Source organism: Oncorhynchus kisutch, linkage group LG8 (assembly GCF_002021735.2).
Source record: "Oncorhynchus kisutch isolate 150728-3 linkage group LG8, Okis_V2, whole genome shotgun sequence".
In the NCBI taxonomy this organism is placed as follows: Eukaryota; Metazoa; Chordata; class Actinopteri; order Salmoniformes; family Salmonidae; genus Oncorhynchus; species Oncorhynchus kisutch.
In genome coordinates this window covers 10,221,416-10,247,680 of record NC_034181.2, presented here as the reverse complement: position 1 = coordinate 10,247,680, position 26,265 = coordinate 10,221,416, and the positions used below count along the sequence as shown (strand labels likewise).

Here is a 26,265-nt window from a genome sequence, read left to right as displayed (position 1 = left end):
GTTTGAGTTATTTTGGAGTGTTCACAATGCACACAGGAACCAAGTGTGAAAACACCCTTTGATGCTTTTGGGAATCCGGGCCCTGCTATTTCGGTGCATACGGTAAAAAAGGAGAAAGTTCTCTAATGTGCCATCCCACTCCAGCCTGGCAGGTGGCGGTAATGCGCCATAACGGTGTGGCCAAATAGGTTTTAACACTAGTTACCATAGCCACAAAGTCAATATGGGTTATAATCACAAAAATGCTTGAAACAAACATTTGCTTTTTGGTCATAAGTTAAGGATAAGGTTAAGCATAAGGTTAGTAGTGTGTTAAGGTTCGGGTTAAAATCCAATTTTAGGAAGAGACATTGTAGAAATAAACTGGGTTTATGACTTTTTGGCTGTGGTAAACCGCCAAACAGACATGAGTAGAAGGTTCCCGAACAGACATAAACAATCAAGTTGATAACAAGATCAGCAGCACTGAAAGGCTAAAAATGCAGAGGTTATCCATTAAAAAACTATGTATTTATCAATTCATACGCGACCAGAGCTATAGACTACAGCAGAGAACGACGCCATGTGTACAAGGGACCAGACATCTGTCTAATGAGGTAATGTCATGTTCGCCACGCCGCTAGTTATGTTTTGAAACATTGTGTAACAGCTAACGTTAGCGAGCAAGATTATAGCTGCCAAATAGATGGGCGATAATGGGAGATTTACTTTTGGCAAATCTGATTTAAACCTACCGTTTGTCTAGTTGGTTCGTCCATATGGCTGTTGGAAATGTCACATTTAAGACAAAATATCGATAGGAAAGTAAACTTACCGATTTTAAAGATGCCACACAGGATTTGGGGTTGGGGGGATTTAGTATTGTAATTTCAGAAAATGTCCATAATATTTTCAGTAATAGTGGAATAATAGTGTTTCACAATATTAAGTTACTTACCCCGCCAGTGTTGTGATATTCGCCTAATCATTTCCTAAGATTCTACACTGTTAGCTCAATTTAAGTTTAAATTAGAAAACAATCACTGAATAGTGAAGGGACTCATTGTGACATATTTAAATAGCTGCGAAATATCGTTTCATTAACAATAACAAAAAAATAATATTTACAGCAGTTTGAAGTTGATGGAACAAAACCGAAAGTAAAATTTGTTTTGAATGAATTGTGCTCTTACTTTCGGTTTTGTTCCATCTGCTTCAAACTGCTGTAAATATTATATATTTTTGTTAATGAAAATATATTTCGCAGCTATTTAAATATGTTACAATTATTCCCTTCACTATTCAGTGATTGTTTTCTCATATAAACAAAAATAATACTGTGAAACACTATTATTTCACGATTGTATGGACATTTTCTGAAATTACAATGTCCCCCAAAAATACAACACCTTTAAATATATGGGTGTTGTTTATCAGCTGAATCATGCATACATGATGTAGTAACAGATATTGCCTTCTCTTATTTTCAGCACCTGGGAAACTCTCGCTGTCTGAGAACTCGGTCTGCACCAAATGACACATCTAAGCATGTGATCTCGAGGAGTGCCCTGAGTTCATCAAAGGTAAATGTACTTACTAGTTGGCAGAGTAAGATTCAACATTTTGTAACAGACAAGGGACACTCCTTTTTTATGACATGTTTCATGTAAATGTGCGTGGCATTGATTACACTTTGAAGGCCTCGCTACATTTCGTGACTAGGGAGAAGCTGGCCAGGTGTATATCACCTTGGGTAGTGGTCATCAACTCTGGTCCTGGAGAGCAACAGGGTGAGGGGGATTTTTGTTCCCGCCAGCGCTAATAACACACGATTAAACTAACTAATCATCAAGCCAGTGGTTGAACAGATGTTGGTGATGCTGGGCAGGAACAAAAGCCTGCACATGCTGTGTAAGATCCAGTACCAGGGTTGGTGACTGCCAACTGTCTGGTGCTCCAGGGAACTAATGATAACATACTGATCAAAAAAATGATTTGCCACAGAATTTTACTATGCAATGATATCCCTACCTGTGTATTTCTGTCACAGTGGCTTGATAGCAGACCTGGAGGAGGAGAACAGAGGAGAGTCCTACATGTTACTTCACCAGTACGTACAGAGGAAAACGCTGTTCAGATAAGGTAAAGGTACTATGGGAGACTAGAGGAGTGCTAGCAAAGTATAGTATCACCATCGATGACACATCCCATTTAATCTCTTGGGAAGCTCCTCGTGGCAACAGGAAGGATTTTGTAACTGCAGTATTAATCTCTACTATAATATGTAGGCCTACAGTAGGCTATATTCTATTTCCTTCACTTTGTGGATGGGCTAACTCACTTTGTGGATGGGCTAACTCACTTTGTGGATGGGCTAACTCACTTTGTGGATGGGCTAACTCACTTTGTGGATGGGCTAACTCATTTTTTTCAGTGGACATTCTGTTCTCATGTCAAATACAGTTCACATCAAATTCAGCCTCTGTGTTTGTTGACCCTCATTCTGACCCAGTGTGTTTATCCCTCTCCAGTGAGATCAGCGAGGCAGCCTATGAGAAACTGGCAGATGAGACTCTGGATTCGTTGGCTGACTACTTTGAGGATCTGATGGATGGACCACTAGCAGGGCCGGAGTTTGATGTTCTCTTCTCTGTTAGTACACACCACGTTGTCTTCTCTGTCAGTACGCACCACGTTGTCTTCTCTGTCAGTACACACCACGTTGTCTTCTCTGTTAGTACACACCACGTTGTCTTCTCTGTCAGTACACACCACGTTGTCTTCTCTGTCAGTACACACCACGGTGTCTTCTCTGTTAGTACACACCACGTTGTCTTCTCTGTTAGTACGCACCACGTTGTCTTCTCTGTTAGTACACACCACGTTGTCTTCTCTGTCAGTACACACCACGTTGTCTTCTCTGTTAGTACACACCACGTTGTCTTCTCTGTCAGTACACACCACGTTGTCTTCTCTGTCAGTACACACCACGTTGTCTTCTCTGTTAGTACACACCACGTTGTCTTCTCTGTCAGTACACACCACGTTGTCTTCTCTGTTAGTACACACCACGTTGTCTTCTCTGTTAGTACACACCACGTTGTCTTCTCTGTTAGTACGCACCACGTTGTCTTCTCTGTTAGTACGCACCACGTTGTCTTCTCTGTTAGTACACACCACGTTGTCTTCTCTGTCAGTACACACCACGTTGTCTTCTCTGTCAGTACACACCACGTTGTCTTCTCTGTTAGTACACACCACGTTGTCTTCTCTGTCAGTACACACCACGTTGTCTTCTCTGTTAGTACACACCACGTTGTCTTCTCTGTTAGTACACACCACGGTGTCTTCTCTGTTAGTACACACCACGTTGTCTTCTCTGTTAGTACACACCACGTTGTCTTCTCTGTTAGTACACACCACGGTGTCTTCTCTGTTAGTACACACCACGTTGTCTTCTCTGTTAGTACACACCACGTTGTCTTCTCTGTTAGTACACACCACGTTTTCTTCTCTGTTAGTACACACCACGTTGTCTTCTCTGTCAGTACACACCACGTTGTCTTCTCTGTTAGTACACACCACGTTGTCTTCTCTGTCAGTACACACCACGTTGTCTTCTCTGTTAGTACACACCACGTTGTCTTCTCTGTTAGTACGCACCACGGTGTCTTCTCTGTTAGTACGCACCACGTTGTCTTTTCTGTTAGTACGCACCACGTTGTCTTCTCTGTTAGTACGCACCACGTTGTCTTCTCTGTTAGTACGCACCACGTTGTCTTCTCTGTCAGTACGCACCACGTTGTCTTCTCTGTTAGTACACACCACGTTGTCTTCTCTGTTAGTACACACCACGTTGTCTTCTCTGTTAGTACACACCACGTTGTCTTCTCTGTCAGTACACACCACGTTGTCTTCTCTGTTAGTACACACCACGTTGTCTTCTCTGTTAGTACACACCACGGTGTCTTCTCTGTTAGTACACACCACGTTGTCTTCTCTGTTAGTACACACCACGTTGTCTTCTCTGTTAGTACACACCACGGTGTCTTCTCTGTTAGTACACACCACGTTGTCTTCTCTGTTAGTACACACCACGTTGTCTTCTCTGTTAGTACACACCACGTTGTCTTCTCTGTCAGTACACACCACGTTGTCTTCTCTGTCAGTACACACCACGTTGTCTTCTCTGTCAGTACACACCACGTTGTCTTCTCTGTCAGTACACACCACGTTGTCTTCTCTGTCAGTACACACCACGTTGTCTTCTCTGTCAGTACGCACCACGTTGTGTTCTCTGTCAGTACGCACCACGTTGTCTTCTCTCTAAGCAGTAGGCTTCTGATTGTATACTAAATGTAAGATCATCTCCTAAATGACAAAAATATGTTGTCTTCTCTGTAAGGCCAGGGAAATGCTGTACATACTGTACCAGTACCTCTCTGTTTCTGCTCTCCTCTCGTTTGTCCACTAGGGGTAGCTGTTGACTCGCATGTCATTCCATTGGAAGTTTGACAATCCTATTTGCAGCATTTATCCTGAGTTCTTCATCAGAAAATAATATTTGTGAATAATGAGTAGTTCTGGGTCTGTGTGTCTGGTTGTGAATGGTTGTGAATGATGAGTGTATGTCTATTAGGGATCCATGAGTCATTAGAGCTGTAGGATAGGATGGCAATGGTGCTGTTATGTGCAGGCCAATTACTTCCTGAGGGCAAAGGTCACGGGAGAAAATAATGATTGTAGTGTCCTCAAATCATCAGACATGCCCAGGGCACTAAACACCACGTCAATACACTGATGGCTGTGTGTGTGTGTGTGTGTGTGTGTCCATGGGAGTAAATTGGTCTGACATTATGGCAAAAAAAAAGTGTGTTCATGGTGATAATGAGCTGACCTCTTGACCTGGGTCAGTGCTGTACCAGACAGCTAGAGGATCTATTGATGCCCAGAGAACTGTCTGGCTGGCAGACTGCTGATGTGTGTTTGTCGGCATTTGCTTCTAGGGGACATCTTGCCTCTACCAGTACAGTTTATGAGTCCAATGAGTGTGTTATAAAGCCAAGTGTTTCCAATACATGAGGTAAAGAGGTTGATGGAATTCGACCAAAACAATCGTCACCCATGCGTCCACCCGTGGTGTAATAGATCCAGAATCCCCTCATTGACTGACATCAAAATTAGCTTACATTTAGGCTATTGTAAATACTTGAGGTAAAAACCGGAGTATAATGCTGTATAGATGTCAACCCCAATACATGTTCATGTTATCGTCACCAATCAACTGCAATAGTTAAAAATGACTGACTACCTCCATCTGTATGCTAGCAATGCTACCAGCTTATACGAATGGGAGTTAGCATTTAGCAAACATTTTTCTAAACCCCAAAATTAAATGTTCTAAATATAATGCAGCAAAAACAGCCACATACTGTATATCAATGTAAAATACCAAATAATGCATGCAGAGCAGAATTAGGCCGATACCCTCTAATTAATTATCAAAATCCAAATAAGAGCCGTTCAATTCTACAACCACTTAAAAGGAAGCGATTTCTAAACCTTCCATAACAAAGCCATCACCTACAGAGCAGGTAGCCTAGTGGTTAGAACGTTGGGTCAGAAATGAAAATGTCAAAGTCAAAATCTGTCGTTCTGCCCCTGAGCAAGGCAGTTGACCCACTGTTCCCCGGGGCACCGAATACGTGGATGTTGATTATGTCAGCCCCCTGCACCTCTCTGATTCAGAGGGGTTAAATGCGGAAGACACATTTCAGTTGAATGCATTCAGTTGTACAACTGACTAGGTATCCACCTTTCCCTTACAGAGAAATGAACCTGGAGAAGAGCCCCCTAAACAAGCTGGTCCTGGAGCTCTGTTCATGAACATAAACAGACCCCACAGAGCCCCAGGACAGCAACACAATTAGACCCAACCAAATAATGAGAGAAAAATATATAATTACTTGACACATTGGAAAGAATTAACAAAAAAACAGAGCAAACTAGAATGCTATTTGGCATTCTAAACAGAGAGTACACAGTGGCAAAATACCTGACCACTGTGACTGACTCAACATTCAGGAAAGCTTTGACTATGTACAGACTCAGTGAGCCTTGCTATTGAGAGAGCCTGCCATAGGTAGACCTGGCTCTCGAGAAGACCGGCACTGCCCACAAAATTAGGTGGAAACTGAGCTGCACTTCCTGCCAAATGTATGACCGTATTCGAGACGCATACTTCTCAGATTACACAGACCCACAATTTGAAAACAAATACAATTTTGATAAATTCCCATATCTATTGGGTGAAATACCACAGTGTGCCATCACAGGTAGCAAGATTTGTAACCTGTTGCCACAAGAAAAGGGTAACCAGTGAAGAACAAACACCATTGTAAATACAACCCATATTTACAGTGCAATCAGAAAGTATTCAGTCCCCTTGACTTTATCCACATATTGTTACATTACAGCCTTATTCTAAAATGGATTAAATCGTTTTTTCCCTCAATCTACACACAATAACCCATAATGACAAAGCAAAAACAGTTTTTTTAAACATTTTTGCAATTGTATAAAAAATATTAAGAAATTATATAACATTTACATAAGTACTCAGACCCTTTACTCAAGTACTTTGTTGAAGCATCTGTGACAGCAATTGGCCTTGAGTCTTCTTGGATGTGATGCTACAAGCTTGGCACACCTGTATTTGGGGAGTTCCTCCCATTCTTCTCTGCAGATCCTCTCAAGCTCTGTCAGGTTGGATGGGAAGTGTCGCTGCACAGCTACTTTCAGGTCTCTCCAGAGATGTTTGATCGTGATCAAGTCCAGACTCTGGCTGGGCCACTCAAGGACATTCAGATACTTGTCCCGAAGCCACTTCTGTGTTGTCTTGGCTGTGTGCTTAGGGTTGTTGTCCTGTTGGAAGGTGAACCTTCGCCCCAGTCTGAGGTCCTAACCTGCTCCAGAGCGCTTTTCATCAAGGATCTCTCTCTTTACTTTGCTCTGTTCATCTTTCCCTTGATCCAGACTAGTCACCCAGTCCCTGCCGCTGAAAAACATCCCCACAGCATGATGCTGCCACCAACATGCTTCACTGTAGGGATGGTGCCAGGTTTCCTCCAGACGTGACACTTTGCATTCAGGCCAAATAGTTCAATCTTGGTTTCATCAGACCAGAGAATCTTGTTTCTCACAGTCAGTCCTTTAGGTGCCTTTTGGCAAACTCTAAGCGGGCTGTTGTCTTTCTTTTACTGAGGAGTGGCTTCCTTCTGGCCTCTATCATAAAGGTCTGATTGGTGGAGTGCTGCAGAGATGGGAGAACCTTCCAGAAGGACAAACATCTCCACTGAGGAACTCTGGAGTTCTGTCAGAGTGACCATCGGGTTCTTGGTAACCTCCCTTACCAAGTCCCTTCTCCCCTGATTGCTCAGTTTGGCAGGGCGGCCAGCTCTAGGAAGAGTCTTGGTGGCATTTAAGAATGTTGGAGGCCACTATGTTGTTTGGGACCTTCAACACTGTAGAAATGTTTTGGTACCCTTCCCCAGATCTGTGCCTCGACACAATCCTATCTCGGAGCTTTATGGACAATCCCTTCGACCTCATGGCTTGGTTTTTGCTGTGTTTTTGCTGTGTATACTGTCAATTGTTTGACCTCATACGTACAGGTGTGTCTTTCCAAATCCTATCCAATCAGTGGAATTTACCACATGTGGACACCAATCAAGTTGTAGAAACATCAAGGATGAATGGAAATAGGATGCACCTGAGCTCAATTTACATTCACATAGTAAATGGTCTGAACTTATGTAAATAAGGTATTTCATTTTTTTTTTTTTTTCACGAATTTGCAAAGATAACCTGTCTTCTCTTTGTCATTATGGGGTATTCTTCTCTTTGTCATTATGGGGTATTCTTCTCTTTGTCATTATGGGGTATTCTTCTCTTTGTCATTATGGGGTATTCTTCTCTTTGTCATTATGGGGTATTCTTCTCTTTGTCATTATGGGGTATTCTTCTCTTTGTCATTATGGGGTATTCTTCTCTTTGTCATTATGGGGTATTCTTCTCTTTGTCATTATGGGGTATTCTTCTCTTTGTCATTATGGGGTATTCTTCTCTTTGTCATTATGGGGTATTCTTCTCTTTGTCATTATGGGGTATTCTTTCTTTGTCATTATGGGGTATTCTTTTCTTTGTCATTATGGGGTATTCTTTCTTTGTCATTATGGGGTATTCTTCTCTTTGTCATTATGGGGTATTCTTCTCTTTGTCATTATGGGGTATTCTTCTCTTTGTCATTATGGGGTATTCTTCTCTTTGTCATTATGGGGTATTCTTCTCTTTGTCATTATGGGGTATTCTTCTCTTTGTCATTATGGGGTATTCTTCTCTTTGTCATTATGGGGTATTCTTCTCTTGTCATTATGGGGTATTCTTCTCTTTGTCATTATGGGGTATTCTTCTCTTTGTCATTATGGGGTATTCTTCTCTTTGTCATTATGGGGTATTCTTCTCTTTGTCATTATGGGGTATTCTTCTCTTTGTCATTATGGGGTATTCTTCTCTTTGTCATTATGGGGTATTCTTCTCTTTGTCATTATGGGGTATTCTTCTCTTGTCATTATGGGGTATTCTTCTCTTTGTCATTATGGGGTATTCTTCTCTTTGTCATTATGGGGGTATTCTTCTCTTTGTCATTATGGGGTATTCTTCTCTTTGTCATTATGGGGTATTCTTCTCTTGTCATTATGGGGTATTCTTCTCTTTGTCATTATGGGGTATTCTTCTCTTTGTCATTATGGGGTATTCTTCTCTTTGTCATTATGGGGTATTCTTCTCTTTGTCATTATGGGGTATTCTTCTCTTTGTCATTATGGGGTATTCTTCTCTTTGTCATTATGGGGTATCTTCTCTTTGTCATTATGGGGTATTCTTCTCTTTGTCATTATGGGGTATTCTTCTCTTTGTCATTATGGGGTATTCTTCTCTTTGTCATTATGGGGTATTCTTCTCTTTGTCATTATGGGGTATTCTTCTCTTTGTCATTATGGGGTATTCTTCTCTTTGTCATTATGGGGTATTCTTCTCTTTGTCATTATGGGGTATTCTTCTCTTTGTCATTATGGGGTATTCTTCTCTTTGTCATTATGGGGTATTCTTCTCTTTGTCATTATGGGGTATTCTTCTCTTTGTCATTATGGGGTATTCTTCTCTTTGTCATTATGGGGTATTCTTCTCTTTGTCATTATGGGGTATTCTTCTCTTTGTCATTATGGGGTATTCTTCTCTTTGTCATTATGGGGTATTCTTCTCTTTGTCATTATGGGGTATTCTTCTCTTTGTCATTATGGGGTATTCTTCTCTTTGTCATTATGGGGTATTCTTCTCTTTGTCATTATGGGGTATTCTTCTCTTTGTCATTATGGGGTATTCTTCTCTTTGTCATTATGGGGTATTCTTCTCTTTGTCATTATGGGGTATTCTTCTCTTTGTCATTATGGGGTATTCTTCTCTTTGTCATTATGGGGTATTCTTCTCTTTGTCATTATGGGGTATTCTTCTCTTTGTCATTATGGGGTATTCTTCTCTTTGTCATTATGGGGTATTCTTCTCTTTGTCATTATGGGGTATTCTTCTCTTTGTCATTATGGGGTATTCTTCTCTTTGTCATTATGGGGTATTCTTCTCTTTGTCATTATGGGTATTCTTCTCTTTGTCATTATGGGTATTCTTCTCTTTGTCATTATGGGGTATTCTTCTCTTTGTCATTATGGGTATTCTTCTCTTTGTCATTATGGGGTATTCTTTTCTTTGTCATTATGGGGTATTCTTCTCTTTGTCATTATGGGGTATTCTTCTCTTTGTCCATTATGGGGTATTCTTCTCTTTGTCATTATGGGGTATTCTTCTCTTTGGTCCATTATGGGGTATTCTTCTCTTTGGTCATTATGGGGTATTCTCTCTTTGTCATTATGTGGGTATTCTTCTCTTGTCATTATGGGGTATTCTTCTCTTTGTCATTATGGGGTATTCTTCTCTTTGTCATTATGGGGTATTCTTCTCTTTGTCATTATGGGGTATTCTTCTCTTTGTCATTATGGGGTATTCTTCTCTTTGTCATTATGGGGTATTCTTCTCTTTGTCATTATGGGGTATTCTTCTCTTTGTCATTATGGGGTATTCTTCTCTTTGTCATTATGGGGTATTCTTCTCTTTGTCATTATGGGGTATTCTTCTCTTTGTCATTATGGGGTATTCTTCTCTTTGTCATTATGGGGTATTCTTCTCTTTGTCATTATGGGGTATTCTTCTCTTTGTCATTATGGGGTATTCTTCTCTTTGTCATTATGGGGGTATTCTTCTCTTTGTCATTATGGGGTATTCTTCTCTTTGTCATTATGGGGTATTCTTCTCTTGTCATTATGGGGTATTCTTCTCTTTGTCATTATGGGGTATTCTTCTCTTTGTCATTATGGGGTATTCTTCTCTTTGTCATTATGGGGTATTCTTCTCTTTGTCATTATGGGGTATTCTTCTCTTTGTCATTATGGGGTATTGTGTGTTTTTTTGTGTTTGTATGTATTTGCTATTTTATTTGAGAATAAGGCTGTAACGTAACAATGTGGACAAGGGGTCTGAATACTTTCTGAATGCCCTGTATGTTGATGTATTTGTCCTTTTGTACATAGCCACTTTTGTGAGTGTAATGTTTACTGTTCAGTTTTGGTTACTTCAGTTTTGTTGATCTATTTCACTTGGGGAGGGGGGGGGGGTGTATATACTCTGGAGAGGACAAACACAGCTGTGGGACTGACAGGCATGCAGTCCAGTGTGTGACAATGTAGACATTGAGCTGGTGTTAGGAGGAGACAGCCTAACAGGCTATTCACACTCACTCCCAGTCTCCTCCTAACACCAGCTCACTGGCTACGTTGTCACACACTGGACTGCATGCCTGTCAGTCCCACAGCTGTGTTTGTTGGCACTGTTAGATTTCCTCTGGGATAAATCCTCCACAAATATCTATAGTCCTCTTTCTTTCTCACTCTCTCTCATTCTGTCCTCCCCAGCACAGCGCTCTCTCTCTCCTGTTAGGTCATTTAATAGTATGGTTTTCAATTACCATTTGAACATTTTTATAAAATCCAACAATTTGTTTGGGTTGGGGGTACCCAGGGTCTGTGGTAGTGCATGGTACGCCACTGCGTATAACTAAATATGAGTTAAGTATAACTATAAGAAATCTAAGAGAAATTATATCCAGCACAGGGCTCCAGCTATGCATTGGTTTGAGAAATTTCTAGCTAAGTGGCTTGATGTCAACATCAAGCATCTTGGTTACAGCAGAGTCCTTCTAGTCTGAGTACCAGTCTCTTTAGCTAACATTCCACTGCTTGTCGTCTTGGTTACAGCAGAGTCCTTCTAGCCTGAGTACCAGTCTCTTTAGCTAACATTCCACTGCTTGTCGTCTTGGTTACAGCAGAGTCCTTCTAGCCCGAGTACCAGTCTCTTTAGTTAACATTCCACTGCTTGTCATGTGCCAAAGAGACTAGCCTTTCTGCCGTCTTCAAATATGAACATTTTATCATTAATGACCGTGAGAAGTTGATCTTGATTCAATAACCCTCACAGCTATCCTCCAATCACAACGATTATCTAGAGACATACAATCCCCTCCAGGATCAAGGTCCCCTGTTGCCAATAGGTTGTGCGTAGAAGAAAACTAACCCCTCGTACTGTAGTGTACACACTAACCACTCGTACTGAGTGTACACACTAACCCCTCGTACTGATGTACACATAACCCTCGTACTGAGTGTAGCACACTAACCCCTCGTACTGAGTGTACACACTAACACCCGGTCCTACTGAGTGTACACACTAACCCCTCGTACTGAGTGTACACACTAACCCCTCGTACTGAGTGTACACACTAACCCCTCGTACTGAGTGTACACACTAACCCCTCGTACTGAGTGTACACACTAACCCTCGTACGAGTGTAACACACTAACCCCTCGTCTGAGTGTACACACTAACCCCTCGTAACTGAGTGTACACACTAACCCCTCGTACTGAGTGTACACCTAACCCTCGTACTGAGTGTACACACTAACCCCTCGTACTGAGTGTACACACTAACCCCTCGTACTGAGTGTACACACTAACCCCTCGTACTGAGTGTACACACTAACCCCGGTACTGAGTTACACACTACCCTGCGTACTGAGTGTACACACTAACCCCTCGTCTGAGTGTACACACATAAACCCCCTCGTAACTGACGTGTACACACTAAACCCCGTCTGAGTGTACAACTACCTCGTACGAGTGTACACACTAACCCCTCGTACTGAGTGTACACCACTAACGCCCTCGTACTGCAGTGTACCACACTGAACCCCTCGTACTGAGTGTACACACTACACCCTCGTACTGAGTGTACACACTAACCCCTCGTACTGAGCTGTAGCACAGCTAACCCCTCGTACTGAGTGTACACACTAACCCCTCGTACTGAGTGTACACACTAACCCCTCGTACTGAGTGTACACACTAACCCTCGTACTGAGTGTACACATAACCCCCTCGTACTGAGTGTACACACTAACCCCTCGTACTGAGTGTACACACTAAACCCCTCGTACTGAGTGTACACACTAACCCCTCGTACTGAGTGTACACACTAACCCCTCGTACTGAGTGTACCACACTAACCCCTCGTACTGAGTGTACACACTAACCCCCGTACTGAGTGTACACACTAACCCTCGTACTGAGTTACACACTAACCCCTCGTACTGAGTGTACACACTAACCCCTCGTACTGAGTGTACACACTAACCCTCGTACTGAGTGTACACACTAACCCCTCGTACTGAGTGTACACACTAACCCCTCGTACTGAGTGTACACACTAACCCCTCGTACTGAGTGTAACCACTAACCCCTCGTACTGAGTGTACACACTAACCCCTCGTACTGAGTGTACACACTAACCCCTCGTACTGAGTGTACACACTAACCCTCGTACTGAGTGTACACACTAACCCCTCGTACTGATGTACACACTAACCCCCTCGTACTGAGTGTACACACTAACCCCTCGTACTGAGTGTACACACTAACCCCTCGTACTGAGTGTACACACAACCCTCGTACTGAGTGTACACACTAACCCCTCGTACTGAGTGTACACACTAACCCCTCGTACTGAGTGTACACACTAACCCCTCGTACTGAGTGTACACACTAACCCCTCGTACTGAGTGTACACACTAACCCTCGTACTGAGTGTACACACTAACCCCTCGTACTGAGTGTACACACTAACCCCTCGTACTGAGTGTACACACTAACCCCTCGTACTGAGTGTACACACTAACCCCTCGTACTGAGTGTACACACTAACCCTCGTACTGAGTGTACACACTAACCCCTCGTACTGAGTGTACACACTAACCCTCGTACTGAGTGTACACACTAACCCCTCGTACTGAGTGTACACACTAACCCCTCGTACTGAGTGTACACACTAACCCCTCGTACTGAGTGTACACACTAACCCCTCGTACTGAGTGTACACACTAACCCCTCGTACTGAGTGTACACACTAACCCCTCGTACTGAGTGTACACACTAACCCCTCGTACTGAGTGTACACACTAACCCCTCGTACTGAGTGTACACACTAACCCCTCGTACTGAGTGTACACACTAACCCCTCGTACTGAGTGTACACACTAACCCTCGTACTGAGTGTACACACTAACCCCTCGTACTGAGTGTACACACTAACCCCTCGGACTGAGTGTACACACTAAACCCCTCGTACTGAGTGTACACACTAACCCCTCGTACTGAGTGTACACACTAACCCCTCGTACTGAGTGTACACACTAACCCCTCGTACTGAGTGTACACACTAACCCCTCGTACTGAGTGTACACACTAACCCCTCGTACTGAGTGTACACACTAACCCTCGTACTGAGTGTACACACTAACCCCTCGTACTGAGTGTACACACTAACCCCTCGTACTGAGTGTACCACTAACCCCTCGTACTGAGTGTACACACTAACCCCTCGTACTGAGTGTACACACTAACCCCTCGTACTGAGTGTACACACTAACCCCTCGTACTGAGTGTACACACTAACCCCTCGTACTGAGTGTACACACTAACCCCTCGTACTGAGTGTACACACTAACCCCTCGTACTGAGTGTACACACTAACCCCTCGTACTGAGTGTACACACTAACCCCTCGTACTGAGTTACACACTAACCCCTCGTACTGAGTGTACACACTAACCCCTCGTACTGAGTGTACACACTAACCCTCGTACGGAGTGTACACACTAACCCTCTACTGAGTGTACACACTAACCCCTCGTACTGAGTGTACACACTAACCCCTCGTACTGAGTGTACACACTAACCCCTCGTACTGAGTGTTACACACTAACCCCTCGTACTGAGTGTACACACTAAACCCCTCGTACTGATGTGTACACACTAACCCCTCGTACTGAGTGTACACACTAACCCTCGTACTGAGTGTACACACTAAACCCCTCGTACTGAGTGTACACACTAACCCCTCGTACTGAGTGTACACACTAACCCCTCGTACTGAGTGTACACACTAACCCCTCGTACTGAGTGTACACACTAACCCTCGTACTGAGTGTACACACTAACCCCTCGTACTGAGTGTACACACTAACCCCTCGTACTGAGTGTACACACTAACCCCTCGTACTGAGTGTACACACCAACCCCTCGTACTGAGTGTACACACTAACCCTCGTACTGAGTGTACACACTAACCCCTCGTACTGAGTGTACACACCAACCCCTCGTACTGAGTGTACACACCAACCCCTCGTACTGAGTGTACACACCAACCCCTCGTACTGAGTGTACACACCAACCCCTCGTACTGAGTGTACACACCAACCCCTCGTACTGAGTGTACACACCAACCCTCGTACTGAGTGTACACACCAACCCCTCGTACTGAGTGTACACACCAACCCCTCGTACTGAGTGTACACACCCAACCCCTCGTACTGAGTGTACACACCAACCCCTCGTACTGAGTGTACACACCAACCCCTCGTACTGAGTGTACACACCAACCCCTCGTACTGAGTGTACACACTAACCCCTCGTACTGAGTGTACACACTAACCCCTCGTACTGAGTGTACACACTAACCCCTCGTACTGAGTGTACACACTAACCCTCGTACTGAGTGTACACACCAACCCCTCGTACTGAGTGTACACACCAACCCCTCGTACTGAGTGTACACACCAACCCCTCGTACTGAGTGTACACACCAACCCCTCGTACTGAGTGTACACACCAACCCCTCGTACTGAGTGTACACACCAACCCCTCGTACTGAGTGTACACACCAACCCCTCGTACTGAGTGTACACACTAACCCCTCGTACTGAGTGTACACACCAACCCCTCGTACTGAGTGTACACACCAACCCCTCGTACTGAGTGTACACACCAACCCCTCGTACTGAGTGTTTTTTATTTTTTTTTATTTATTTTTTTATTATTTTTAAAAAATCCCTAAAACATTAAAGTTAAACATTTGAGGTAAAACAATACTAAATATAGTCACGTCACCAAATAATTGATTAAAACACACTGTTTTGCAATGAAGGTCTACAGTAGCCTCAACAGCACTCTGTAGGGTAGAACCATGGTGTAGCCGGAGGACAGCTAGCTTCCGTCCTCCTCTGGGTACATTGACAGTAATTATGACAACTTCCAGAGGACGCCCTCCAGCCTATCAGAGCTCTTGCAGCATGAACTGACATGTTGCCCACCCAATCATAGGATCAGATAATTTAATCTAGTACTGAAAACATAAGCTACAGCTAGCTAGCACTGTGTAACTACTTACTAGACTGTACACTAACGTTACTGCACGATTGTAGCGGGTTTACTAACGTGTTAGTTCTATTAGCTATGCTGAGTATTACGGTACTTCAGCTAAAAAGGTGACAACAATGTAGGCTGGTCACATACAGCTGTTGTTTTGTGCATTGAAGTCCACAAGGGAAGAGAAGGAATACAAGGTGGCGGTTATGAGAGTGAACTCTGTTTACTTGTGATCAGGGGTGCATTCATTCCTCTGATTCTGTTAGAAAAAGAAAAGAAAAACATTACTTAAACGGTAGCAAACGGATCAAAACGGGTATAAACATACCTGGATTGGTCCAATAGAAACTCTCGTTTGCAACTGTTGCACTAATGATTACACCCTTTATCAGCTAGATGCAGGCAAGAGTGTGCAAGGCGCTATTGAATGTCACTGTCACCTCACATGTCTCTCAAACTGTGTTTACCTACATTGTAATCTTTCATTCAGGTTGTAGCAACATCATGATGGGTATTCAAGTATCATGTAGTAGCCTAAACCTATCGATGTTACATTGAGCTGGATGAATGGAATATGAATGACAGTCATCCAACATGCTGTAATAGAAGTAAGGCCGTGCTCATGAAACAAATGATGGTCCTCCCTCATCTTGAACAGCTACTGACCGCCACTGTTGTCACGCAGCACTTGAATTCAATTACTATAGATGGTGTGTTTGACCAGGATGACATCACAATGCTCTTCCTCTCGTCCTTGAAAGAGGAGGCCATTTGAAGGGCTTTACAGTAGAGTACAATATCCCTGACGTGTCACTATGGAATCCTCAACAGCCCGTTCTGGAATCCTCTCTCATGGAATCCTTCATGCTCCATTATAGAATGCAGTCCACCACCCTCTCTGTAACACCCATAGAAATAGGATTATTTCTACCATGACAACCCAGACACACAACACTCTGTTTAATCTCCTTAATGAGTGGGACATATTCATTAACGCCTGTTAATGAGCCAATAGTGCAGCGCTGCAGCCTAGAGGTCAACTCTGGCCTGGGGAGAGGAGAGGAAGGATTTTGAAAGAGGAAATTAGAGGAGGGATTTGGAGAGAGAAGGATGTAGAGGAATGGGAAATTTATATATTTTAGAGGAAGAGTAGAGTAGCGGTGAAGGGAGGAGATGAAGAGATGGTTGTGGCTGTGCAAATCCCATCAAACAGCAGTGGCATTAATTTAAAGAAATATAACCTCATTTAATCTGTGTGTGTAGAGCAGTTCCTGTGATTATTTCAGGATTTGTAGCGTTCAGACGCTGTCCTGGCAGGCTGCCGCCGTGTTAGATTGGACAACGGTGTTGCTGCTGTATATCTGCCAGCCACGCTCTGCATCCTGTCTGGCTGAATAACCAATATGTACATGTTGCTACAGTAGGTAGACTGAAGAAGCAGTGGTCAGGTATCTGAGGGATACAGAGGGATTTTTATTTTACCTTTATTTAACTAGACAAGTCAGTTAAGAACAAAACCTTATTTTCAATGATGGCCTAGGAACAGTGTGTTAACTGTCTGTTCAGGGGCAGAACGACAGATTTGTACCTTGTCAGCTCAGGGATTTGAACTTGCAACCTTCCGGTTACTAGTCCAACGCTCTAACCACTAGGCTACCCTGCTGATGACTTGTCTTGTAGACTATCGTCCTGTCCAGGGGGTGTACAGTACTTCTGTTGCCTCATGCCATAGAAGCAGCAGGTGATAGGCTTGTCCATTCTAGATCAGACAAGGCTTACTTGCATATACTATATTGTCTTTAGAATAAGTTAGAGAAAGAATGAGTCATAGATATTAAGTCAAATTCAACAGTTTAAAAAAACAAACACATTTTTATTCTCTTTCTCCCTCCCTCCCAGAGTGGTGTGTTGACAGTGAAGGTGGGCGGAGACCATGGGACATACGTCATCAACAAACAGACTCCTAACAAACAGATCTGGCTATCATCTCCTACCAGGTCTGTGTTTGTGAAATTGGACAGAACGGTTATTTCTGCTGTGTACAACGCTTGATTGAATTGATTTGGTAGTTAAAATACATATACAAGCCCCTCCATTACATACTTTGATGTACTTTTTATTTAATATATTACATTTTATTTACACTGACAAAAAATATAAACTCAACATGTAAAGTGTTGGTCCCATGTTTCATGAGCGGAAATAAATCAGTTTTTATTTTATTTTACCTTATTTAACTAGGCAAGATTTATTTACAATGACGGCCTACCAAAAGGCCTCCTGTGGGGACGGGGGCTGGGATTTAAAATAAAAATCTAGGACAAAACCCACATGACAAGAGACACCACAACACTACATAAAGAGAAACCTAAGATGACAACATAGCATAGCAGCAACACATGACAACACAACTTGGCAGCAGCACAACATGGTACAACATTATTGTGCACAGACAACAGCACAAAGGGCAAGAAGGTAGAGACAACAATACATCACGTAAAGCAGCCACAACTGTCAGTAAGAGTGTCCATGATTGAGTCTTTGAATGAAGAGATGGAGATAAAACTGTCCAGTTTGAGTGTTTGTTGCAGCTCGTTCCAGTCGCTAGCTGCAGCAAACTGAAAAGACGAGTGACCCAGGGATGTGTGTGCCGTGGGGACCTTTAACAGAATGTGACTGGCAGAATGGGTGTTGTATGTGGAGGATGACGACTGCTGTAGATATCTCAGATAGGGGGGAGTGAGGCCTAAGAGGGTTTTATATTTAAGCATCAACCAGTGGGTCTAGCGACAGGCACACAGACATGACCAGTTAACAGAGGAGTATAGAGTGCTGATAAGAAATAAAAGATCCCAGACATTTTTCATATGCACAATAAGCTTATTTCTCTCAAATTTGTTTACTTCCCTGTTATTGTGTATTTATTATTTGCCAAGATAACCCATCCAACTGACAGGTGTGGCTTATCAAGAAGCTGATTAAACAGCATGATCATTACACAGGTACACCTTGTGCTGGGGACAATAAGGCCACTCTAAAATGTGCAGTTTTGTCACCCAACACAATGCCACAGATGTCTCAAGTTTTTAGAGAGCGAGCAATTGGCATGCTGGAATGTCCACCAGAGCTGTTGCTAGAGAGAATTTAATATTCCTTTCTCTATCATAAGCTGCCTTCAATGTGGTTTTTGAGAATTTATCAGCATGTCCAACCAGCCTTCCAAACGCAGACCATGTGTATGGCGTCGTGTGGGCGAGCTCTTGTGAACAGTTTGCAATATGGTGAGGTTATGGTATGTGCAGGCATAAGCTATGGACAAAAAAACACAATTGCATTTTATCGATGGCAATTTGAATGCACAGACATACCGTGACGAGATTCTGAGGCCCATTTTTTAAGGGTGACCAACAGATGCATATCTGTATTCCCAGTCATGTGAAATCCATAGATTAGGGCCTAATTTATTTATTTCAATTGACTGATTTCCTTCTATAAACTGTAGCTCAGCAAAATCTTAAAAATTGTAGCATGTTGCATTTATATTTTTGTTCAGTATAATATATTACATACGTTTATGTACATTTGATTGAAAATAGTTCAGACATTTATGTGCTAGTAAATGTTTGACCAGTCAGTTCATCGCAATTTAGGTGTTGTTCATCGCTATTTAGGTGTTGTTCATCGCTATTTAGGTGTTGTTCATCGCTATTTAGGTGTTGTTCATAGCTATTTAGGTGTTTTTCATAGTGATTTAGGTGTTTTCAACCCTAGCCTGATATCCCCCTCTCTGTGCCTCTCTCTGTCCTCCAGTGGTCCGAAGCGTTACGACTGGACAGGAGAGCGCTGGGTCTACTACCACGACGGCATCGCTCTCCACCAGCTCCTCTCTAGAGAGTTCTCTATCATCTACAACATGAACCTGGACCTGACCACACTAGTACACTCCTGACCTGGGCCATGTCCCAATTCCCTATAGAGCCAAAGGTAGTGCACTATATAGGAAATAGGGTACCACCTCCGATGTCTGTCCCATCTTGTCCATTCTCCTACACAGCATACTACATCCATGTACTTAATCACAGGTCTGGGGGAAAAAAGCTAAACATCTTGTGTACCCAGATTTCAAGTTAGGATTCAGCCCGGAAACAGAACCAAATGGATTTATGCACCAATACCACTAAAATACCATAACGTTCATATAAGTCTGTGATGTAATATAGAGGACATTAATTGTATACATCGATGATCCAGTGTTTTATTTGTGTGAATGTGAATACACACGCGAACGGATGTGTCGGTCTTGTCTGTAACTGAAGGAAAAAGAAAACGTTGCAGTTGGTTATGATTACGTTCTCGTTACAACTGAAGTTCCTTCCTGATTCCTTCTTCAGGTTTGGAGTTTACCTCTATTCATTTCTAAACAAGTACCATCTTATTGTGATCAAACATGTCTAATTGAGCAGTTATAACCTGTTATGATAAACCTGTTGGGACCTATTGAGAAACACCATCATTAATGAACATCTTGTTTCTTTTTCAAATAAAGATGGCTAGTTAAACATGATATAGCCATTGTAAACAACAGACACATGCAACCACTCTTATTTCAATGGAAATTAGTCCAAACCCAGGATTCATTATTCTGTTTCCCACAATTTTATCCAGGATACATTTTTTTTTTTTACGATTTTGTTTTAATGGTCTAGCCAAACACAGCTAAAACCATAGAAATATAGTTTCTACAATGAGGATCCCGTTCCAGTCAATGTTCTCTGATGGATGGACCGGCGGCCATGTTGAGTGTTCCCGTGAGTGATCCTGTCACATTGCTATGGTCTGAGGGGCATTGCTCCAGTCATTCTACCTCTATGGCTAAAACAGACGTTAGTGGGCATCTCTCTGATGTCTTATTTCTCCAAAACTTAATCTTGTGTTTGATTCACACAATAGAGCTGGACTGGCCTGGATATGTATCCACCATAGTTTCTGGAACCATGCTGGAAAGGACAATACGGAAATAAAATATCCAAGCCAGCACACCACTGTTAAGGTCGGTCCTATAGTGTGCCTTTTCAATTAGTCCATGGACATCAGGCATTAGACTGATCAGTGTCTCTGTCTGGTGATGTTCCTGGGCTACAGACTGTTTTGGAGGCATAGTAGACAGGGATTACTTTTAGAGAGTAAGAGTTCTTCCTCTAGACTGACTCTGTATCAGTGGTGGAGCTCTGCTCTTTTTCTCATTCACTGCTGGGAGATCTCAGTCCTGATGGGCCAACGGGCCTGTGTGGAACTATGGAGAGAAACATATTTATAGTGGAATGTGCTGGAGGGACAGATACTGTCAGAACAACAGTCAGAGAGTTCAGATTGAAGTACATCGATAGGGAGCTAGCTGAGTCGATGGTTTAGGGTGAGCCAGGATAATATTTCTGCCGTTCTCCATTGTTTGAAAAGTTAAATTCTCCTCAGGAATCGTCTGCGTTCACGGTCAAATTCTATTCTGGAAGTTTCCGGTATGAGTTTGTTGAAATGTATGTATCTTTGTTTTATAATTTAATACTAAATAAGTTAAGCCAGTGTTTTCAACAAACACCTGATAACGCCAAATAGAAAAAGTAGCCTCCCCGGGCAGGGTTTGAAAAATGTTGGCGATCAACCTATATTTTGGAGGCCTCTAGTTCGTTCTAATGCCTTGATTCCATCCGAAATGCAAATGTACCACCCCGATTGGAATTAGTTGAGGTATTGTGTGTAGAAGGACATGACTTTACAGTTTTAATTAGTGAAAATGTATAAATTAAGTTTTTATTGTTGTTTTGGATATCATCTATGCCTATATGATCAGGACTATTTTCTAAATATAATAACATTAAACCTTTTTAACATTTAACCTGTCTTCTCTTGCAATGAAGATCTTATTTAGTGTTTTACTGCAAGATATTAATTTTCCCAATGTTTGATGTTTGTTCTTCAAAACAGAACAAGTATTTAAATATCCCACGACCCACATTATCTTGAAAAATAGATGATGCGTGGCTGCTAAATGAAACACGCTAAAGAAAATAAATGAATGTCCCAGAAAAATACTAAGGCTGGATTTTGCCTCATTGTTACCACTTAGACTACATTACATGGGACGTGCAAAATTCAGCACTTTATGCTGACATTATTACAAGGAGCACATTCAGGGCTTTATGCTGACATTACAAGGAGCACATTCAGGGCTTTATGCTGACATTATTACACGGAGCACATTCAGGGCTTTATACTGACATTATTACAAGGAGCACATTCAGGGATTTATATTGACATTATTACAAGGAGCACATTCAGGGCTTTATACTGACATTATTACAAGGAGCACATTCAGGGCTTTATACTGACATTATTACAAGGAGCACATTCAGGGCTTTATACTGACATTATTACAAGGAGCACATTCAGGGCTTTATACTGACATTATTACAAGGAGCACATTCAGGTACTATTGTTGCTCGTGAGGAATGACCATAACTAGGGTCTGAGTTTTGGTGTGGTCTGGACAAGGGGGTGGGATTTTTATACTATTTAAAAACTCTAGAAAGTTAATTGGAGAACAGCAATAACAAGAAAAAATGACCCCAGCCATTATCACATTGGTTTCTGTAGCTTCATTCCTCTCAGTCCATCTACAAAACATATTAGCTATACAATTAGCCACTACACATGAACTCAGCACCAGGATTAATAACTATAATTGAATACGTACAGAAGCAGAAAAAGTATTTTATTAACAAAAAGTAAACAAATTAGTTTACTTTACAGATTTTTTTGTTGTTGTAGTTTTACAGGAAATGTTCTGCAATTCTATCAAATGTTTCCATTACTTATGTTACGATATCTGACTGGGAGTAACTAACAAAATCAAGCGGGGCCCCCTGGAGCTCAGGTGCCCTGGGCATTTGTCCTGCGTGCCTGGTCGGTAATTCGGCCATGATTAGATAGCTGACTAGACTGAATAGACCAATCTAAAAATGTTTAACTGACATGGGATAATTGAGTCACTGTCACTGATTGACATACACTGATTGTACAAAACATTAGGAACACCTTTCCAATATTGCGTTTCAATATTGGGGACTGTGAAGAGACCTCTGGTGGCATGTCTTGTGGGGTATGAATGAAGGTCTGAGCTGTGTGCCAGTAGTTCAAACAGACAGCATTCGGTTCATTCAACATGTCAATACCTCTCAGAAATACAAGTAGTGATAAAGTCAATCTCTCCACTTTGAGCCAGGAGAGATTGACATGCATATTATTAATGTTAGCTCTCTGTGAACATCCAAGGGCCAGCCGTACTGCCCTGTTCTGAACCAATATAAAATTTTCTAAAAACTGTAGCCCAGGTATGACAAAAGTAGGACCTGCCTTGTTGATAGTGCTGTTAAGAATGCAGAGCAGCGCTTTATTATAGACAAACTTCTCCCCTTCCTCGCTACTGTTGTATCAATATGTTTTGACCATGACAGTTTGCAATCCGGGGTTACTCCAAGCAGTTTAGTCTCCTCAACTTGCTCAATTGCCACATTATTCATTACAAGATTTAGTTGAAGTTTAGGGTTTAGTATTGACTGATTTGTCCCAAATAAAGTGCTTTTAGTTTTTGAAATATTTAAGACTAACTTATTCCTTGCCACCCATTTCTGAAACTAAATGCAGCTCTTTGTTAAGTGTTGCTGTCATTTCAGTCGCCATGGTAGCTGATGTGTATAGTGTTGAGTCGTCCGCATACATAGACACTCTGGCTTTACTCAAAGCCAGTAGCATGTTGATGGTAAAGATTAAAAGGGGCCTAGACAGCTGCCCTGGGGAATTCCTGATTCTACCTGGATTTTGCTGGGGAGACTTCCATTAAAGAACACCTTCTGAGTTCTGTTAGACAGGTAACTCTTTATCCACAATATAGCAGGGGATGTAAAGACATAACACATGAGTTTTCCAACCAGAGACTATGATTGATAATGTCAAAAGCCGCAATGAAGTCTAACAACACAGCCCCCACAATCTTTGTACCATCAATTTCTCTCAGCCAATCAGTCATTTGTGTAAGTGCTGTGCTTGTTGATTGTCCTTCCCAATAAGCATGCTGAAAGTCTGTTGTCAATTTGTTTACTGTAAAATAGCATTGTATCTGGTAAAACACAATATTTTCAAAAAGTTTACAAAGAGTAACAGGCTGATTGGGCGGCTGTTTGAGCCAGTTAAGGGGGCTTTACTATTGTTAGGTAGGTGAATAACTTTTGCTTACCTCCAGGCCTGAGAGCACACACTTTCTAGTAGGCTTAAATTGAGCCAGTAGAGGGGTGCAGTGTCAGAAATGTTTCACATTCCAGGATCCCCCATTATCATCCTGTTGGATGTTTTGATAGGAAGCATTTAAAGGTGCTTATAGTCTCAGAATCCTTATTCGGTTCAAGACGCTTGGTCAAATGTTTTATTTCTTCACGAAGAGTAATAACTATTTCTTTAGCTGCATCAAGTTCAACACATTTTTCACAAATTGAGGTCTCCATCGGACATTTACCCGCGACAACAACAAACGTGTGACAGATTATAAATGTAACAGCACCTGAGTCCCCAGCAGATTCAAATGAGTTTTCACTGCTGCACGGTGACAGTCTAAAAGAACAAACATTTCCCGCCGGGGACTTAGATGCTCCCTCCATGGTCGTGGACGCCCCCCACACCAGCACAACTATATTGTTGTCCGTCTCTCGTTGAATGTGAAGAGCGAGAGAGACGCGCAGGGGGGCGGGTGATGTCTGGGTCGGTTGTCAGTGGCAGGTCACCGGCTTTCGGTGTGTATCAACGTATTTATTTTATTTATGCTTCACAACGCTAACCGGAATGTAGGTAGAAGCCATCTTGAAATGAGGTCAGCGGCTCAATTCTTAAAGCTTTAACCAGAGCAATGTATTGTGTTTTCGTTTGAAAACAGCATAACATTTTGTAAAAGCACACATACACAATCCATGTCTCAAGGCTTAAAAATCCTTCTTTAACCCTTCTTTAACCCGTCTCCTTCCCTTTATCTACACTGATTGAAGTGGAAAGATGGCAGAGAGTGGGAAGGCAGTTTGCCAGTTGCAGCACCGCGTCCCCTGGACGATAAAGAAGAGGTAGGTGAGAAGCCTGACGACGGGGGTCAGAAGGTGATGAAGCGTACTTCATGAGCTGTAACCAGAAAAACAAATGACATTTGGGAATTTTAAAGTGAGGGAGCAAGTGTGGTGAAACAAGAATTGTTAGCATTGTTAAGTATCTTGCTAGCTGGATCAAATGATCCGTTAGCTAGCCAGAGAACTGTTGAGCAACATTAGCCAACTAAGCTGATCAATTAATTGAGTTCATGGTGTGAAATTTAGCTGGCTAATTAAGTCAGACAGCTAGTTAATGTGACCGCATCAGATGAGCTAACGTTAGTAACCTAACCAATTCACTATAGTATTAACTGGTATACGACTCCTTGCCGTTCCTCAAGTTATAACGTTAGTTGCTTACTGAACCCTGGCAATCTGTGTGAAATGTTAACTTGTTAACTAGCTAATGAACTCACTACTATCTATGAACTAATATTTTCCCTCTACAGTATGTGGTCAATTTTCAGAATGAGAGAATTAGGTGAAAAAGAGGCCTTGCTTGTTAAACAAGTGGATTCAGGGATCAAGTGTAGCTGGAGCTGGGCCTGGCTTAAACTGGATGCCACTATAGAGGTGAAGGAACACCACACACTTTCCCCCTTCTCACTTTTTCAATACAGTGGATAAAAAGGGATATGCCAGGTGTACTCTCTGCCTTAAAGAGATCAATTATACCAACAACGGGTTTCATGCTCTGCTGCTGGTACACTGTAGAGCAGATGTCCACAGGCAGAGCGTGTACAATGCAATAATGTGAAGTGTAGCCCAAAGACATTGTTGTGTTGAACTTGACATACTGGAACACTTGTTTGTGAGTGAGGGGGGACTATTAAACGTTGTACTCAGTGAATGTTATTTTTCTTTGTGGACTTGATCGATGTCTACTATAGTGGCCACTATATTAGAGCAAAAATACAATGCCTGTTTAATTCTATTTCTACTTTAAGATGTATTTTTCCCAAGTCCAATAATATGTGTGTGGTTACGAGTGTTCTATTATAAAGGCTGTCATGGCTAACTGCAATATTAGTGTGTTTTTTTCCTCTGGACTTGTGTCATTTGCAGTAAAGTCTAGGCAACAAATAACATTGGATTCCTTTCCTTCTATTTTTTAGCTGTGAGTTAGGTTCTCATTAACCATTTTACACACAGAGACTGGTCATGTAGATCATATTCTTTGTTGT

The 26,265-nt window shown here is 42.1% G+C and overlaps 1 protein-coding gene across 1 annotated transcript; it reads left to right on the top strand.

The window, feature by feature from the left end:
* The first annotated feature begins 235 nt into the window (after window positions 1-235).
* Window positions 236-21,988, top strand: fxn (frataxin). Its single transcript, XM_020490504.2, has 6 exons — window positions 236-596; window positions 1,470-1,562; window positions 2,030-2,121; window positions 2,511-2,631; window positions 17,799-17,896; window positions 19,710-21,988. Exons 1-6 carry the CDS (start codon window positions 480-482, stop codon window positions 19,846-19,848), a joined length of 660 nt encoding a protein of 219 aa, XP_020346093.1. The 5' UTR covers window positions 236-479; the 3' UTR covers window positions 19,849-21,988.
* The last annotated feature ends 4,277 nt before the right edge of the window (window positions 21,989-26,265 follow it).